We start from the raw sequence: 20020 nt of genomic DNA on the forward strand, positions 1-20020 counted from the left end.
GACATTGATAGTTGCTGTCTTCATATCTTTCTTGCAAACATCTTTGTAGCGCAGATGTGGTCGTCCAGTTGGTCGTGCACCTTCTGCTAACTCCCCATATAACAGGTCCTTGGGAATGCGACCTGGGTCCATTCTCTTGACATGGCCGAGCCAGCGAAGGCGCCTCTCGCTGAGTATGGAGAACATGCTGTTCATGTTGGCGCGTTATAGAATCTCTGTGTTGGGTACTTTGTCCTGCCACTGGATGTGCAGAATGCGCCGCAGACATCTCAGGCGGAAGCTGTTGAGTTTCCTCTCGTGTCTTGCATAGGTGGTCCATGTTTCGCTGCTGTAGAGAAGTGAGCTGAGCACGCAGGCTTGGTAGACACGCAGTTTGGTCTTCTCTGTGAGGTTGGGGTTGTTCCAGACCCTCTGGTAAAGTCTGGCCATCACTGCTGCTGCCTTGGCAATCCTGCCGTCCACCTCAGAATCAATGGAGAGTGAGCTGGAGATGTTAGACCCGAGGTATGTGAAGTTCTCGACAGCTTCCAAATTGTACCATTGATGGAAACAGAGGAAGGGGAGTCTGTGTCCTGTGCCATGACATTCGTTTTCTTCAAACTGATGGTCAGTCCAAATTCCTTACATGCATGGGAGAGGCAGCATACCAGCTGCTGAAATCCATCTTCCGTGTGTGATGTCAAGGCTACATCGTCGGCAAAGAGCAATTCACGGATGAGTACCTCTGTGACTTTAGTCTTAGCACGGAGACGGGCGATGTTGAACAGCTTGCCGTCAGCCCTGGTATGGATGTACACTCCCTCGCTGAAGTTCTTGAATGCGTACTTGAGAAGCATGGAGAAGAAGATGGCAAAGAGTGTCGGTGCAAGGACACAGCCTTGTTTGACTCCGCTACTGACCGGGAATGCTTCAGATGTTGCGCCATTGAAGCACACTGTGCTGTGCATGTTCTCGTGGAACGACATAATGACAGCAAGCAGACGTGGGGGGCAGCCGATATTATGCAGGAGTCTGAAGAGTCCACTCCGACTAACCATGTCAAACGCCTTCGTCAGGTCTATGAAGGCAATGTAGAGGGGCATCTGCTGCTCGCGACACTTCTCCTGCAGCTGACGTAGTGAGAAGATCATGTCTACAGTTGACCTGCCGGCTCAAAATCCACACTGGGACTCTGGGTAGACGCGGGAGGCTAGGATCTGCAAGCACGCCAAGGCAACACGGGCGAAAGCCTTTCCGACGATGCTGAGGAGGGAGATGCCCCGATAGTTGTTGCAGTCGCTACGGTCTCCTTTGTTTTTGTACAAAGTGACGATGTTGGCGTCACGCATGTCCTGTGGGATGTATCCCTGTTCCCAGCAAAGGCAGAGGAGTGTGTGTAGGGGCTGGAGCAGTGCTGGTTTTCCGCTCTTGAGAACTTCAGGCGGAATGCCGTCGCTTCCAGGAGCCTTCCCACAGGCAAGGCAATCGATGGCTTTTCCGAGCTCTTCCAGGGTGGGCTGTGTGTCTAGCTCCTCCATGACAGGCAGGTCTGGAATGGCGTCCAGGGCAGTTCCAGTGACATTGTTTTGGGCTGCATATAGCTCGAGATAGTGCTGAACCCATCGTTGCAGTTGTTTCCCCTTGTCTGTGATGACTTCGCCCGTCTCGGACTTGATTGGAGCGGCCTTGTAGCTGGGGAGGGGGGTGCCTGTCGCCTTTTTGATACCCCCATACAGTCCTCTTGTATCCCCAGTGTCAACAGCTGCAAAGGTTCAGCCAGTAGGTGTTGGCACAGCGGCGGGCGGTCTTCTGGGTATTATTCCTTGCAATCCTGTGGGCATGTAATGTTCTGGGGCTAGGTGCAGCATTCTATGCCAGGAGGGCTTTCCTCTTTGCCTCAGACACGGGCTCCATCTCCTCCCAGTTTGCCTCATACCAGTCGACATTCTTTCGCTCCCTCTTCCCGTAAGCTGTGATGGCTGAATTGTACACAGAGTCACGGTTATGGGACCACTTGGAGTCAATGGTGTCATCAGGTGTCACTTTGGTGAGGGCTTCCTTCAGTTTGCTGATGAACTGCTGTGTTTTCTCTGGGTTGCTTGCACAGCAGGTGTTGATACGTGGGTGACCCTTCTTCTTGGCGTGGTGCAGCTTCTTGGGTAATATTCGCACCTTGCTGGCCACGAGGGAATGGTCCGTGTCACAATCGGCACTGTGGTAGCTGCGGGTAAGGAGGACACTGGCCAGTTCTGCACGCCTGGTGATGTCGAGGTCTAGCTGGTGCCAGTGGCGTGAACGTGGGTGTCTCCACGACACCTGGTGGATCTCCTTGCATTTGAAGAAAGTGTTAGTCACACATAGGCTGTGGGAGCAGCACATCTCCAGCAGTCGCTGATCATTCTCGTTGATCTTGCCCCTTCTGTAGAAGCCGAGACAGGTGGACCAGGCCTCATGGTCAGCTCCCACTCTAGCATTGAAGTCTCCTAGTAAGTAAAGGTTTTCATTGTTGGGGATACTGGATATTGACTGATCCAGAGCCTCATAAAACTTGTCTTTCTCCTCGTAGGTCAGTAACTCGTGAAAGATGTTTGAATATCTGATCAGCGTGAAATGTGCAGTACCGTTTAATTTTCCATTTCGGAAATTGTTCTCATTTATCTTGATCACACTCACTAACAACATTTTTATAATAAATACTTGTGTTTTGTGAATTAACTTTCTATTTAAACTAACGGATTATTTAGTAAACTGCTAAATGACAACGTGCGTAAAAAATTAATATCGTTCATCATTGTTCCATTTTCAAAACAAATTAAATCTTCCTCGGTGTATAGGTGATTTTAACCTCCAAAATAGATTACATTAGCGGCTGTCAAAAATGTTACATTGCAGCATAGCCGACTATCACAAACTTTGCAAATGTTCACTGACAAATACTTTGTTTCAAAATACAGTTTTTGTCACCTTTCTCATCCTTTGCCATTACTAGTGCCAATAGAGATATAAACTAATGAAATATTGGAGAGGTATGCTTTGATGTTCATATGATGAAAACAGCTTGGCCGGAATGGCGGGTGGCACATAAAAGTCAAAATCTGGGGGACAGTAGACGAAAATTTGAAATAACCCACTGGTCCGCACCACCATCTCAAATTGTTCTTTTACTTTTGAAGCAGTTGTGTTCACCAAATTTGGAGGATACAGACACACTCTCCGCTATCTTTATGATCCAATATGAAACAATATAACAATTTTTACGTAATCCTCTTAATTATAAAGAAGATAAAAGTGTACTCCCTAACACTTAGACTGTAGAATCAGGGACTATACTCAATAATATTTATTCTCACCTTCCCTCATTCTTATTGTCAGGCACGTGTAACATTACTTGACAACAAAAAAGTTTTTCTATCAGGCATGGTAGTGTGAAATAAATGTAATTTCCTGGTATAAATTGTTACTAACAAAACCATCACTTGTGTGTCCATCTTCATCCGACTGTATATATGTTCACACCCTAGATTAGGATCAGTGCTAATGGTTTTCTAATTATCTCAGGGATGAAGATTTTAACACTAGCCGAATTAATGATGAGTCAAAAAATGACATCTAAGTAATATATGATGAATAATGATGGTGGTAGGATGAGTGCATTGAAAGAGAATCAGAGCAACCAAGTTTGATTCTGTTCTATCTGAGGGTATCTGCCGCTTGGCAAAGAACATTTCACTTCCTACTGCAGCTTTGTCAGGGCAGCTAGTTAGAAAGAAAATCTTTGTAACGTTTCAGTCTCCTTTAGTGTTTTGGACAATACCAATGCGATCAACCACCATATGTGTCTGGGGACAGTCCCTACTGAGACAAGAATGTCTGCGTAGTCTTCTCCTGATTATACGTTGCAGTCCAACAAATCCTTCAGATACTGGTGGTACTAATGACACGCAAGGTTTAAGTGCTTGTAATGATATAACATTCGTCGTGAAAGAAAAGGAGCTATGGGTGTCCGATTGGTCTTAGTTGCTGGTTACACAGATCACACATGCATTTCTCTAAGCAATAGCTTGAGTTCGAGTCTAAGCACAACCAGTGTGGGTATGTTAGAAAACTTGCCTATTGCTTCCCTGAGTCGGTTATTCTTCCTGGGTTGTTTCTACCCTAAATCAATTGACCTATGTGTGTAGCTTATCCTGTACTGGTAAATGGCGCTTAATATGAGAAACTAAACCAAAATGACAATGGTGCTGATATTGCACCTGTTATGGCCATTTCATCAGATAATGTTTTAAATTAGTATAGCTGAAGAGTATTAGAGATCATTTCAACGATAGTTACTGAGAATGAAGGAAGGGCTTTATATTGAATAACTGGATACAATAGAGTATCATCCTCATGTTTTAAGAAATCTTTCCCAACGTTCTTGTTTTAAAATTTGATTTAGAGCTGAGATACATGGATTCAATGTTCATATTCTATTTAACTGTCCGTTGTAATGTAATAATGTAAATTACCAATTTGCTCAAAGACTAAATATGTTATCTTTGCAGTGACACTCACTGGTGACCCTTTGGTCATGCAGTGGTTAATTTGGAGTAAGTTGGTGGTTCTAACTGGGGTCTTCTGGAGTTCTTCATCCTTCAGCGTATATACTAGCTGCTATGTGCAGCCTGTCATGTCCTAATGCAAGGTGTTTAACCCCCAAGTCCAGGTGAAAGTGGTGCTGATATTGTACCCAATATGGCCTTCACATCAGATATTTTGAAAATATTATTGCACACAACTATCATTGATGGTTTCAACACTTGCTACTGAAAATGAAAATATGGTTTAACCATGAATTTGTGCAGTAGAGTGTATCTCTCATGTCACAAAATCTACTCCAGAATTAGTGTGTCAAAATTCCACATACAGTTGTGATATGTAGATTGAAGTTTTGTGTTTCGTTTAACTGTGTTTTAAATATTGTGATATAAATTACCAGTTTACTCACTGACTAAATCTGTTACATTTTCAGTGACACTGGTGGGTGACCCTTTGGCCATACAGGGGCAGGATTACAAACTTACCTGTAACAGGACAGACATTTCATCTGCAGCAGTAATGGAATGGTATACAGATGGAGTAAAATATGATGCAGTGTTATGTAGTCCATTGGCTGGGTTGTGTATTCCTTCTCAGTTTGGTAGATATACGTTGACTATAGATAAGAATGGAATGTATATAAATATCAGAGGCTTGAGAAGGTCTGAGGACCAGAGACAGTGGAAGTGTACCTATAAGGTACAAGGATCACCTTTAGAGGAAGCTACAATGAACCTGACCATTTTTAGTAAGTGACAAAATTTCTGTCTCAAAAGGAACTGCACTATATCTGCACTTGTATCATGTCATTAGCATTGTAAGTCTGAACTTTGGACATTCATTATTATTTATTTCTGATCATGACAAAATATAGACACGATTGAGCCATTGAAATGATAAAAAAGCAACGATAAAATTTGATATTTTTTGTAAAGTGAATATGACATAAAGGGCAGAACAGATTTAGTTTTAATTATATATTGCATTTTATTTCAGGTATCCCAAATGGATTAATTTACACCCAAGAACCCTCAAGTAGTTCAGACCTGAGTTTGTCTGCAGTCAGGCTAGAGTGCGTTACATCAGGATGCATCTACCCGGTCCCTGTCATCAAATGGTATTACAAGGCAAGTTGTAGAAACAAAATATGAAAGAGTGTCTAAACATGCAGATCTTTAAATGAATCAAAATGTTTTTAAATAAATTGTAAGAGAGAATGTATGAACATTTAATTAATATTGCATAAAATATGAAAATGTGCTGCATATGCATAGGTTTGCAACAGACAGCAATATAATCAGATGCCATAAAATTCATGTTACATCTTGCACGTTTTCCACAAGTTTCATAAATAGTTGATGTTGTCTGTGTTGCTTAATGCTAGACCTATGTACATCCTATCCTATTCATAAGGCCATATTTGACCAAATGAGCATGGTTATTAATTGGTAGATTAACTGTGTATTGTACAAATGAATGAACTAGGAAATACATGTGTGACTGAATACTGCATGTTTTCACATGTAGTGTTTAAATAGGTTGTTATTAAATATCAACTATGTACTGCTGACTGTTATTCCAAGGTTATAATTTAAAACAAATAACTTTCACCCAATAACACCGGACTTCTAGGTATGTAGAAGTATCTGGTGAGCACAAGAAGTCAATTATGTGCAGATTAGATAGCGTATTAGAGATACTGGCAGTGGGCATGACAGTTCCCTGAAGAATGCCAGAGAAGAACCAATACACCTAAGTCATCAAACACAGTGGTCAGAGTAACTGACAGTGAACCATAAAATATGTACAATTAAAGGATCCGCACCAGATCGGTACAAAGTATTACTGAATGCAATGATGCAACCATAAGATAAGAAAAACACAATACCAGGGAGGTAATTTTCCACAGATAAGGGCATTACCCTGTGCATTGAAGACTCGTCCTCTGTTTCACCACAGCCAAAGACTGTTCCAGAATGTGTGAAGCTAAGTTTCCTCTGGTAGTCAAGTAAAATGCTGACAGAGCCACATTATCAATACCTGAACATGTCAGTGCATCCAAGATACTTATTATAGGCTGATGTGGCCTGTTTCTGGTACTAAGTCATACCTGAAAAAGACATATAGAATTGATCTTGGGGTTTGGAAGGAGACAAGGAAATCTCAGTCAAGGGGTTACATTATTTGTCTCCCCATGAGGCTTGCCGAGTGGGGTGACATAATGTAACCCCATGACTGGTATTTCCTTGTCTCAGTCCAGACCCCAATGTAGATTATTTTTCTCACCCAATATTTTTCTTTAAAGTAAAAAGAACTCGTCACTAGTATAACATAGTTCATGTGCAAATGTTTACATGCTGCTTTCTAATACAAATATGTTAATGAGGGGTGTGGTGTGACCGTTGCATCCAAAGTACACAATTCATACGTGTGAGCAAAGAAAAATAACAACATAAAACGTCACATAGTAATGAGGCATTATTACATTTAATATATGGATGTTACATGAAATTGACAATAAATAATTATTATTTATTACAAGAAACTGTTTCATTTTCATCAGTTCCAATTTTGAAAAGTTATAATGTAAATAATGAAATGATGCTGATTAATCAGCTCTACTGTAGTTATACTGAGTACAAGCCATAACGAAGAGTACCATGTTGCATTAGATTATTCATGGATAATTATAGATATGTGTCACGATCATATATAACTCTCTTTTCTTTGGAGGAGGTGAAACTGTTTGTGACATACTTCTGTTGTCCTTAATATTGATTGTAAAATTACCCCGATGTATAAAAGACCCTCCAAATATGGACCCAGGTGGATAACCATGTGTTAAACTGTCAAGTTCATGGATTCTTTGAAAATTTATTTTTCTGTCTTGGAAATATGGCATGTGCTACAGTGAAAGTTGCTTATGGATTAATGTGTTGATGGATACTTGATTCCATCTTGCAGGTAAATGTGTTATTTTTCATTAAATATTGTAGGTATATTTTTGATTCAACTGGGACACAATGGAGATGCTTAACAATATTAGTATAAAGCATGCTGGACATAACACATTTCTGGCTGTTAATAAGATTTCCATAGTTTGTTAAGAGAGTTGGGAGGCCAAGAAATGTATAGGTATATAGCCTATATGCATGGATCAGTGTTTTCTGTTATATTGTTCATTTCACACAGCATTGAGAATTTAATCCTATCTGTAACACGGTCAATTTTCAGGTCAGCGTCATTAAATGTAGCTAACAGTACATAATTTGTTTCACACGAAGTATTTAAAACTAGTTAGGTAGCATTAGCTACATTTAATGATGCTGACCTGAACATTTACTGAGCTAGGCTGGCATATTGGATGAAATTGACCATGCTGTGTGGAACAAACTAGCATAATACCAATAAGCTCAACATCATATGTGTGTGTGTCTTTGTCTCTCTCGAAATGATTTTGTACGGTGTGTTCTCAAAGATGGATTGACATCAAGTTACTATGTCAAGTAACTTTGTATTTCTCTGTTATGTATTTGTTGTTGTTGTTGTTTGATTCTAGAACAGCTGCATCAGGCACAGCAGAAGATAACAAGGGTTTCTTTTTTTAAAAGTAGTTCCGAGCACGTGGACACCTTGACTGAGATGACTCAGGTTTGAGATGACTAGACTGAGATAAGAAAAGTAAGCTTAGCAAAATAGCATGATTACTCTGTCGCATGGGTGAGAAAATAGAATGTTAGGACTTTGTAGGAATGATAATGAAAAACTGGCAGATGAATGTTGTTGTTGTTGGGTTTAACGCCATTTTTCAGCACATGATAGGCTATACATGGCGGCCAGTATTAATGGTGGAGGAAGAACCCGGGAAAACCCCGGAAAGAACCACCGACCCTGGAGAAGCTACAGGCAAGTTTACTCACATACCCACATTGGATGACTCTTAGACTCGAACTGCCACAGACAGGTGAGATGGCAGTGATCCGTAACGAAGAGCGCTTTAGACCACTCGGCCACTCGGGGCTCCGGCAGATGAATATAATACATCACTAAAATATCATCACCAAGTATCCCCTATTACTGCAAACCCCAAAATGCAGACTACAAAGGAGGTAAATTGGGAGTTTGCTAGAACATAATCCTAAAGTGTGTAAAATGTGACCATCAAACTCTTGAATGTAAGTTGTAGAAGGAAGTGAAGAGAGGAATTGCCATCAGTCTTCAGGACATGCCTGCAGGAAATACAAATCACGATTTAACTTTGGCTAACATAGATATGCCACAGCCAGCTAGATGTACAATGCAGAGGAACCTAATATTGTGGCCAAATATGTCAGAGATATTACTGTAAAACTAGATTTATTGGAAAATATTAATATGAAATATGGAAATGAACACAGTACTATACACATTGCAATGAATAACAGATTCATTTAGACAAGTATACTAAGTCGCAAAATGTCCAACAAAAATGCTTCATGAACTACTGAACTATTGCTTACAATACATTTGTCATATGTGCTCACTTCCATAACAAACCAGTGGTCTGAAGCTTGGATGAAGGGACAAGGAATAGATGTGCAATGACGAGGTGGTTATGCTGAGTGTACAGCAAACACATTGCCTTTCCACTGCATCTGTCAGATTATGATATGAGATAAAAAACAAAAACTAGATGTGAGCTTGCTGTACAAGGTGCACATGTAACATATGCCATCACAGATGGAAATGCAATATCAGCTCAAGGAAATTGCCTTGCCAACTCTTAATCCAATGTGGAAAGTGCAGTGGCAAGCTGATACTTTTCCTTTGGGACAAATTCAGTTTCGACACTGCAGCAAGGCAAATGTTAATTCAGACATGTGTCCTGGAACAATTCATAAAGAAAATCAGGAAGCACAGGCAATCCTGAGCCAGGATGTAACATATAGATGTAATGAAATTCTAAAGCATCTAATAAAATAGCAAACTGGTGATAAGACTAGTAAATACTCACCAAAAATGGCAGTAAAGATAATCCACTTTGCTGTGCTAATGAAACTTTGAAAGTCAACTAAAATCCATTCTGCTGTCACATTGCTAAAGTGGAGACTATTCATGGTCTGCAAGATAACATGTTATGTAAGGTGGAGGAATGACCAACAACTGGTGGCATTTTTCCAAGTATCTTGAAAATGAAACTGTGTCAGCTATTGAAAAAATGAAACTGTACTGATACTCAGAAATATGACGGAGCTAAGTGGTGTTTCGATACCAAAAGATGTAAACTATTCTAGGGATATAGTAGATAGAGCTACATCAATTATTCACAGATTGAATAACAGTCCTGGAACATCAGCTATTACAAGATGTCAGGATTCTTGTGTGGAACTCTATTGCCATTAAAACATGCACCATATCAAATTAATACCGCAGTTGAATGTTGAAAGACTTGGGAAAAGAGACCAGGTATTATGAAAAGGAAAGTGATTGAGCAAGGAAATTAAATTTGTGAAGATCTGAAACATATTAAGCAGTTAGTGTCAGTGAGATTAAGGGACAGATAGATCTAAAACTCTCAACACATTCCCAAGGAATAAACAATTCAGATCACAACTATTCAGTGTGAGGATGGACATTTCTGTTTTACTTATGGACTTTTGTCAACTAACTCTTCAAATATTAATACATTATAAATATTTTTTTATATTTTCAGAATTATTTATAAGTTAAAATTCATCAGTTTATTTGTTTCAGTGTGAGGACAATTCACATATTTATGAAGGTTATGAATTGAATATGATACCTTTTGATGTTTTTCTACACCTTTATAGGCATTGAGAATTCTCATTGCAAACACCTCTGTTTACACATTTAATTATCTCTGCATGTGGCTGAGCAGACAAGTGATCTTGCAAATGGAATTAGATGATTCACTTCCAGGTCATTTCTGTCCCAGCTTACATTATGGTGTTAGCATCGAGTCTGTGCTTATTTAATGTGTGCCATTTGCCACATATTGGCTATATAAACTTAAATAGTTTTATTTATATCTGTATTGTGTACTTAAATTGTATCCTTTTCTATATCTTCTACTTTATGGTAATCGTCATTTGTAAGCAGCATGTTTACACAGCTAACTTTTGTCTGTGAATGTAAGTTTTTAGGATGTTGTTATAGCTATATGAGTTTAGACTGTTCTAGAAGCAAACTTATTGACAATTTAATGGAATGTTTCATTAGAATGACTGATATCTAGGTAAAGTGGGGAAGTGCATATAATTGCGGTCCTTGTAACCTAAGTCTTCATTCTTAATTTCAGTCCATGGAATCATGTACTGATGTGTTTAGACATGATTTGAGATGATTGTTTTTTTTAAAATTATTCATTGACGTTTTGGGGTAAAACACTACTTTGGTTATTACTGATGACTCATTCAGTGATACTCTGGATTATATCTCTGGTAAATAAGCATATTCAAAGACTGTTGGTACATCAGCACATTCAGGACTGTTTGATTTAATTCAGAACATTCTATAATTTTGGACTTGTGATAGGACGTTTAGGATCATTTGGGATTTAATTCATTATACTGTAATTCCTCTTAAATTTTCAGTTTGTATTCAGAGGAAACAAATTGTTTGTTAATTTTATTTAAATTTTTGGTTTCACTTCTTCCTTCTGTTACATAGTTTATGACCATAGAGTCATAACAATAGCGCCATAACCACTAGACGTTATAGCCCTGGTCCAGATCAAACATTGCAGATTGGCTTTTGGTACATAGTGTGCCAAAACTGACTTTCCTATACTTCTTGAAAAACCCTCCATTTCGTACTTTCAGCAAAACAAAAAATGAAAATAAAGGTAAAGATGCTGGACATGATCGCAGACCTCATCATGATAGAAGCTGATATTACAATACTGAAATTTACTTTAATGTTAAAAATATAAATATAATTTTATTTTAAACATTCAGTTTGCATTACATTCAATTCCAGAGAATATGCGTAAAGAGAGTTTTAAAAAGGTGTTGTAGGTAGTGAATTTCAGCAGCTGACATGAGGCTAAAATAGCTAGTTTTGTTACAGTTTATGTCAGATTTATCACACATATCTGTGTGTGATATTAAAGATAACTTTTGCATTTTGATCACACTACTTGCAGCATCGTCATTTTGTTCTGAACATGTGCTATGGTACATCCATAAGTTTTGAAATTTTTTTTAGCATGATTGCAGAAAAGCACTTAATACAGACAGATTAAATAGGTTAGCAGATTTGTATGCATATGTTAGTCATGTATTCAAATTTTCAGGCTATTACAGCATGTTTTCACATTGTTGCATGTTTTTGAAATTTTGCAACTTGATTTTTTTAAAATAGACTTTGTAGCATGACTAACCAAAACCACTTGAGGTACACCAATGGAATTATATTGGTGAATTCAGTTTTACATATAGATAAATGAACTAGATTTTTAGGCCATTTTATTTCTCATATGTTTATTCCCGTACAAAAAAATCTCACCAGTTCACATGAGCTGCTCATAAGCTGCACATGAGAACCTTGTTAGAAATGTATGCAAATTGGGTAGATTTTGCAGGCTCATGTGTGCAGTTTGTTAGATCTTGTGAGCCAAGGAAAAACTAACCTGATTCTCACGTGAGCAGATTTTGCTCACGTGAGAATCTAAATTTTCACATGAGAAAGTAGAACTTAGAAAACATTCTTTTCCATTACATACAACCATGTTTGAAAATAAGGCAGAGTTCTAATTTCTCACGTGAGTTATCACGTGAGAAACTTGGACTTTGATTGTGATTAAACACTTATTTCAAATTTATTCAAAGTTGGATTTTCTCATGTGAGTTATCACATGAGCAATTTGGACTTAAATATTTTGTGTAAATGTTGAATGTCAAGCATCCCCATTATTGTCAAATAGACGTCATTTCTATTTTGCACTTGTTCATGTTGCTTTGTTGTATTTTTTAAATTTTAAAACATCTTCAACTTATTTTCTCACAGTGAGTTTTAATCTTATTTTGACCCAACAGGCTCCTTGTATTTGAACATATTAAGGTTCATTTCACTGTTCATAAAACAAAACAATTCAGAATTAAGGTCTCGTATAACCAGACTACCCATTAACCTTTAACAGCTGTCAAAGAATAGAGTTAATAACTTGCATACTGATCGTGGTTAATGTTTAATAAAGTAATCCGTAAAAAGGTGAAATGTTTCTCTCCCCAAAATACACAGTTTACAAATATAAAAAGGAAATAAAACTTTTGCCCTAAATGAATCCTATGTTCCATAAACTTATGATGCAGCTCCTTTATTCACAAACTTCTAAAACCCCACTATAAAAGTGTAAAACAAATACATAGCCACATATCTGGAAAAAAAACCCCACTGATGCACAGTCCTTTTGGCCTAATAAACTCTCAAGTCATTTTCCAGAAAAATTGGAGAATTACATAAACTACGTCGTTTTCTTCCATGCCTAACATTCGCACAAAAAGTCAATACAATCTTATACTTACTGAATTGTGTAATTCGGCTTAGGGGTCATCCATTTAGTACGTACGCCAAAATCTGGCAAAGCTTGACCCCCCCCCGCATGCATACTTTTTTGATGCCCCCCCCCCCCGCGTACGTACGCTTGACGCCCCCCTCCCCATATTCTATAAAACGGCCTATGTTTAATCCACGCAGAAACCATAAAGGATTAATAATATTAACGTGTTTAATAAAATATTGTCCACCGACGTTGAATGTCTGGCATCAAAGAAATACGCGGGGTAACATTAAACATTTTGTCTAGTGTCCGCCAAAATTCAAACGCCAACTGAACAGTCGAACAGGTTACGTATTAGACAAATTATTATCGAGGTTTCACCCCAGCCCCGTTTCCTATGCATATGTACATTATCAGTATAAAAAAACATGTACTGTACATAAAATTTAATAAATCCATAAGAAACTGCCTAATCCAGTCGTGTTTGGTTGTGTAGCTGTTTCGCACTGTTTTACACGTGTATATTCTTGGCAATGGAAAATTTTGCTTATTTGCAGCCTTTTAAATGTTCTGATCGTGTCATTTCAAAGTTTATAAAAGAAATTTCCTATTGAAATAATCACAAAACAAATCACTGACGTTTCCGTTACCTTTTCTGTGACCCAGGTTACAAAAGTACACGGTGGAAGAATCGGCTTGTTAGAATCATTAGAGTGTCCTATGGGGCATGGCTCGGCACAAGCTACTGTAAAAACATCAAAATTAACTTGGTCTATATTAATTAACTTATTACTTATTAATGATATGAATTCACTTATAGCTCAGTTTGTATGAAACATCAGATAATAAAATAGCATTTATTTGATAAATAAAATATAACATTAAGAAATACCTGAGTACATGTGTACAAAGGAGTGTAAAACCAGAAGGGCTCCCATCGTTGCTTACAATTTAAATGTCAGTCATACAGTAGTATAAAATAATAAAAGTATTATTTTTATACTAAATGTATGACTGACTTTTATATTGTAATCAATGATACAAGCCCCTATGCGTACAACAACGTGTTTACTAATAATTTACCCTTTATGGCGCCTCAGATAAACTCAACAGATGCTGGATGTTGACCTACAGTGTACATGAACATAGCACTTTCAAACCGAACAGACAGAAATTTACGCGCGGGCCATGTTCTCTTAGCAAGGGCCACGCTGTTTATGAAGAAAGTTATTTAATATTCTCCTGCAACATGTTTGCTCTTAAAACATTCTGACAGCAAGAGTGTGGACATCATTAAAATATAGAAACCAACACCAACATCTAAAGATGACCACGTCGGTACTGATGTTAATGTCCAGTACGAAACTGAAGACGTCGACGTGCTGTTAGGGAAGATTCAAGGATTATGAAAGACTGGTTCTTTGCCGAGAAAGAGGTAAGTTACTTTTTCTCATTTCTTTTTACAATTTTCGCATATAGAATGATCAAAGTGGATAGCCTGAATCATCGACATTATAAGTATAAGCATAAATTCGCATGGTCGTTTAAAACTGAGCCAAGGGTTTGTTTCAGATTTTACTTAAAGATAATAATTCAACCTCCTGTTTCTAAAAATGATATCTACACCACACTATCATCGAATATTTAATCCTTGCACAATTCAACTGTGCAACCATGTATGACTTTTACCCCCACCCCCAATAATAATGCGGGCGCCTCAGTGAGGAGCACTTGCGTTACCGATTGAAACAATATGTACAAACATAAATGTTCTTCGTATTATTTTATTGATGATTGGGTGGATCAAGATAAGCATACACGATTGAGAACCAAATGCAGTAGCTTGATTCATGATTTTATTCCTAAAAGACATTTGCCCTGTCTGTCAAATATTTTGATTGGTAAATTTAAAATAGAGATTTAATTGGATAAGGATTACAGCTTTTCTTAATGCTTATATACACTTATAGACTAGGACTCTTTTGCCAACCAAATCGTTTTCTCATTTCAGTGCATTCTTTCTGTTCTGCATAGATTTAAAAACAGATCAATTATACTATTTTTTTTTCTTTTTACAGATTAAATTTCATGAAGGTCACAAAATTTAATGAACACAGCAAAGTTAGCAATCATTTGAAAGAAGTGCAAAACATTGACAGCAGCAGGAAGAAGTCAGACAAAACTGCATTGCCATGCTAGAGGAAATTCCAACTCCAGTAAAGGGTATGTATAAGACGCTTCAAATCTTTTGATGTAATACACATGATAACATATGCATATCAGACTCTAAAATTTGACCCCCAATACATTTTTGTTTTTAAATATAAAAATTGGAAACCAGATTTTGAATTTCTTTATATATTGCAAATGTACATATTTTGGAAAAATGTATCCTAAAAGTTTTGGAGAAATCTTCCAGAGGTCTGTTCCAGAAGTAGAGATGTGAACTTTTTGGAAATTTCTAATGTGTACCCATCATTCCTAACGATTGGTTACCAGAGTATACAATCAAAAGGAAGCTGAACTGCTTTGCTGTAGGTTCACATATTCCAACCCCAAAAAGAGCTGTAAGCACAATTATTACTAACATAAGTGGCAAAAATCATAATCTGAGCACGAGTATAAATTACATGCCATTATTACAGAAAACTGTATGAAAAATGTATATGCAGTTATAATTTTTGTCACAAATCAGCTGAACTCGTGTGGATTAGTAGTATGGATGAGAATAGACACAAAAGAAATTATAAATTATTTGTGCATAACAGTCATTTCGACTAGTGTACATGTCTGCAGTAACTTTCACGAATTGTCATAAAGTCCATAAATATTAATTGTTGTATTATCCTCAACCTGCCATGGTTCATCCCATAACGACGGTCCAGTGCAACATGTTTTTAAGTTTAACAAAATCTCTTTTCTCTAACATTTTTCAGTTACATAACATCCATCAGTTGCATTGATACATCCCGGGTTATTTTTGTTGTTGTTTTTTCTTCTTTTTTTAAAAATGATATCTGGTGCCATTTATTTTCTATTTAAGCTGGACTGCTATGTGTGTAGTATCATAATAGAATGAATCTAGGGCAGATGGTTTCACATTCAAGAACCTGTCTGTTTTCTTGGAACTGTTTGATGTAAAATTCATGCAGAAGTTACAAATGCATCAATTATGATTTGATTTTTTCAAAACTGTTATTAAGTGGCAAACTTTTTTATCTTTATCTTTCAGTCTGTATAGTTGTCCATTTCATTCATTTTTTGTCCTAACATGGTGGTATAAGAAGTGCATGTTACAGTAGCCATGTTAAACCAGACATTCATATTGTGCTTAATTTTATTTGACCCAGATAATGTCACCAGGATCTGAAAACAAGAGTGTTTTAAGTCATGAGAAAATTGGCACATGAACCATGGACAGGCATGAAGTTAGGATGGTCAGGCTTGAAATATCAGCGTTGATTCTTAAATAGGTCACTTGAGAAAGGATTGTATTATTATACAGACCACGTATGACAAGTAAATTGTAAGCAACCATATGAGCCCCTGTGAACACCTTTGTTTTAATGGGTACCCAATTGTTCATTTTATTACCCAGGTTATTATCTATGGGAGAATACCCGGGTACACATTGGCATCTTTATCCAGAAGTAGTCAAATTTGGAATATGCAACATGACTTGCAGGTATCTCATCAACAGTGCAGTTTATATGTTTGCTACTGAACTATGGTAATTCTGTTGGTAGAGCAATTTGACTCATAGTCCAAAGGATGAATTTTCAGACTGGGTTGGCTGTGTAAGTGTGTCCTTGGGAAAACAGTTGGTTCCTATTTTCACAGTGTGATAAAGTGCCATCTAATCCAAACTACAATTATGTATTTTGCCTTTACCTTGTAAAACGAATCTTTAAAAATCAACCTTACATAATGTCTCAAATGCTGTGATCAGAAGAATAAAAACTTCTACCAACTTTTTCATTTACATTTCAGGTTTCATTTTTCAAAAGTTCAAAACTTAGCCTGCTAACTTAAATTCAGTGGTCAACAGGAAGTGCATTGATTCAAAGAAAACAATCTCCAAGTGAAAATATTGTTGCAGACTGGCAAATAATGAAATTCAGAAGCAGGAATGTCAATTACACGTTTTGTTTGCTTCGAATTTTTTGTAACAGTGAAGAATGGTCTTCATGTGAAGCAAATTTCCAGCAGTATCTTTCATTATGACCTTAAAGTGTTTAGAATAAATGTGATGTATTAATATAACAGGTACATACATACATACATACATACATACATACATACATACATACATACATACATACATACTCTAGTTGTCTTAACTTATTAAAAGATCACTAATCAAACTCAAATTATATGTTTATGATTACTAGATTTGAATATTGATCTTACTCTGTTCAATTCTTGTATTCAATAAAAACTAAATACTATAGTTGTTTTTTGTTGTTTTTGCTCATGTGAGCAAGATGCTGCTCACGTGAGCAAAATCTTGCTCACATGAGCTAGGTGTGGCTCACGTGAGCAGATCTTGCTCACGTGAGCGAGGTGTGGCTCACGTGAGCAAGGTGTGGCTCACGTGAGCAAGATATTGTTCTTGTTAACAATTCCTGCACATGTGATTTTCTTATTAGAATCTATTTGCTCACGTGAGTTCTACCTAATTTGCATGTTAAATTGCACATGAGACTAACCTGAGTTAGATCTCACGTGAGAATCTCATGTGCAGAAGGGTAGGCAGTTTTGGTGTGGGCTATACATTTTGAATGTTTTGGATTAAAATATTACTAGCATGATCTAGCAAAAGCACATCAAGTACTCAGAGAAAATTATGTCTGTATGATTTAATGCAAATGTCAAATAGTATCGAAAATGTATCTGTATTTTAGACTTTGATTTGTTAATTTTGAAATGATCATAGATTACAGTGACATAAGGGATGGCCTGTTACCCATTTAGTAATGTCAGTCCAAAGTTTGTTATCACAACTCTCTCTAAATTACTTTGAAGATTGCCCTGAAGCTTTACACACACAAATTCATCCCATATTCTTGCTGGTCAAACATGAAGATGGTTTCGCCTGGATGACCAAGCATGGCCACCACAATGACCATCTTGACAATCTTGCTATCACTACTTCCCCTGAATGGATGGTCATATGAACTTAGGATTTTCAACAAGTTACTACTTGTTATGTCTGGTTGTTCTAAAAAAAGATGGTGCTGATATGAAGTCCAATATGGTTACCACATTGGCCATTTTGAAAATCATGTCATTACTACTTTTACTGAATGTAACCCATATTGCCATGAAGTTTATGATGGTTAGTTTGTCTTAAATGTATATGGTGCTACATGCACATCCAATATGGCCACCACAGTGACCATCTTGAAAATGTTGATATCTCCACTTCTACTGAGTAAATAGATGTATCAATTAAATTACATAATATAGTGTCTGGTTGGTCTTAAATGAAAATGATGCCACTTGTAGATACAATATAGCCACGTCATTGGCAACCTTGAAAGTCTTTTCATTTTTCTGACTATTATCTCCTTGCTCAACTCATGCTTGTGTTTCTTTTCTCTGGCAACCACAATAATAGGGTTTGGCTACATACAATTTGAAATGGCAGATATAATTTTCTCATAGATTGCTACTAAAGTTTAAAAAGGAGCACTGAACTGGATATTGTTAGCATTTCTAACCCTGAGTTGTTATTCACATAGAGTTTGTTAATAGAATGTTGCTTGCAAGTGGTACTTAAGCCTCAAAAATAAGCTTGGCACCATTTGTATAAAATATGGTCACCACAATAAACATATACTCTATATGCATTAAAGATATCGACAGTGACTATGAAAGAAGAATATTGCAGTTTGCCTGCAAGAAAGTGTACATGTATCTACATCAGCTCTTAAGACCTCAATCTGTTGACTAACGTCCTCTTTATTAAGAGATATTAGCTTCTATTAACCTAAAAAGTGTAACGGTCATATTTAGTCACTGAAAACAATATTAAATTGAGTAATTGCCATGTTACATGTTTAAGCTCTAATAAACAGTAACAAAGAAAAAGTGAAAACAACAAGTTTTTTAAAAATTTAACAAATAATTTATTTCATTGGAAAAACAATGTAAAAATGAGGAAAAGAATTTATGGTTTTAAGAATCAAATCCAAAAATAACCCAAGAATAATCAAAAAGCTATAAATTATTAGTCCTGGTAATCAAATGTTCTTTTGAATTTGAGTTTGAATCCCAACAAAAAATCCAAAATGGAAGGCAATGATGTATACTATAGCCAGTGTAGTGTTCTGTCTACATTTCTTTGTTGTTCCACAGACAATATTATTCCAGTGTTTGAATTCCAAATAAAATTTAAATAAATATCTCTGTCCAAGAATTCAGTATGAGCACTTAAATATTCCCAGAGAAATGAACTGGTCTTTTAGAATCCAAATCGTTTGAAGAAAATTTAAAATATAACTCAGCTGGTCTCAACAGAAAAAACAAAACACCTTACATCTTACATGCCAGTGTTTAGAAGACCATCTGACTAAATTCACTATAAACAAAGGTTATACACTAACTTGAGACACAAAACAAATTCCTAGATGAGGGTCATCCCTCCAGAATTTTGAGAACATCGTCGAAGCTATTTAGGTCTAAAGTCATGTAGTCTTAGTCAGCCTCGATTTCACATAAATAATTATCATTCACAGATCAAGAATGGATTTATAAAAAGAACTTGTTTACTTGATTCTCAGTCAAGGTCAGGAACTAGGTCAGCTTTTAATACAAAGTTCGGTATTTATGACAAAACAGTCAGGTCAGACTACATGTAATTTGTGGAAAATATAAATTTCCAGTAAACAAAATTACATTAGTTTAACATGTAATGAAATAAATAAAATGTAATACTTACAAACAGACAATTAAATTAAA

At 36.9% G+C, this 20020-nt stretch overlaps 1 protein-coding gene and 1 long non-coding RNA gene across 5 annotated transcripts in view; both read left to right on the plus strand.

Moving 5' to 3' along the window:
- The window catches only part of LOC149772612 (uncharacterized), a 143257-nt gene that overhangs the window by 29565 nt on the left and 93672 nt on the right, over positions 1-20020 (plus strand). For all 4 annotated transcript variants that reach the window (XM_089947546.1, XM_089947549.1, XM_089947550.1 and 1 more), the window contains exons 3-4: positions 4991-5305; positions 5554-5684. In XM_089947546.1, the coding sequence (XP_089803672.1) occupies positions 4991-5305; positions 5554-5684 (446 nt within the window). The remainder of the gene's footprint in view (positions 1-4990; positions 5306-5553; positions 5685-20020) is intronic.
- LOC149772613 (uncharacterized) lies at positions 14213-17388 on the plus strand. Its single transcript, XR_016417660.1, has 3 exons — positions 14213-14492; positions 15136-15280; positions 17048-17388. It is a non-coding gene; the product is annotated as an uncharacterized LOC149772613 (long non-coding RNA).

Source organism: Sinohyriopsis cumingii, unplaced genomic scaffold (assembly GCF_028554795.1).
Source record: "Sinohyriopsis cumingii isolate HCF-2022 unplaced genomic scaffold, ASM2855479v2 utg001339l, whole genome shotgun sequence".
Lineage (NCBI taxonomy): Eukaryota > Metazoa > Mollusca > Bivalvia > Unionida > Unionidae > Sinohyriopsis > Sinohyriopsis cumingii.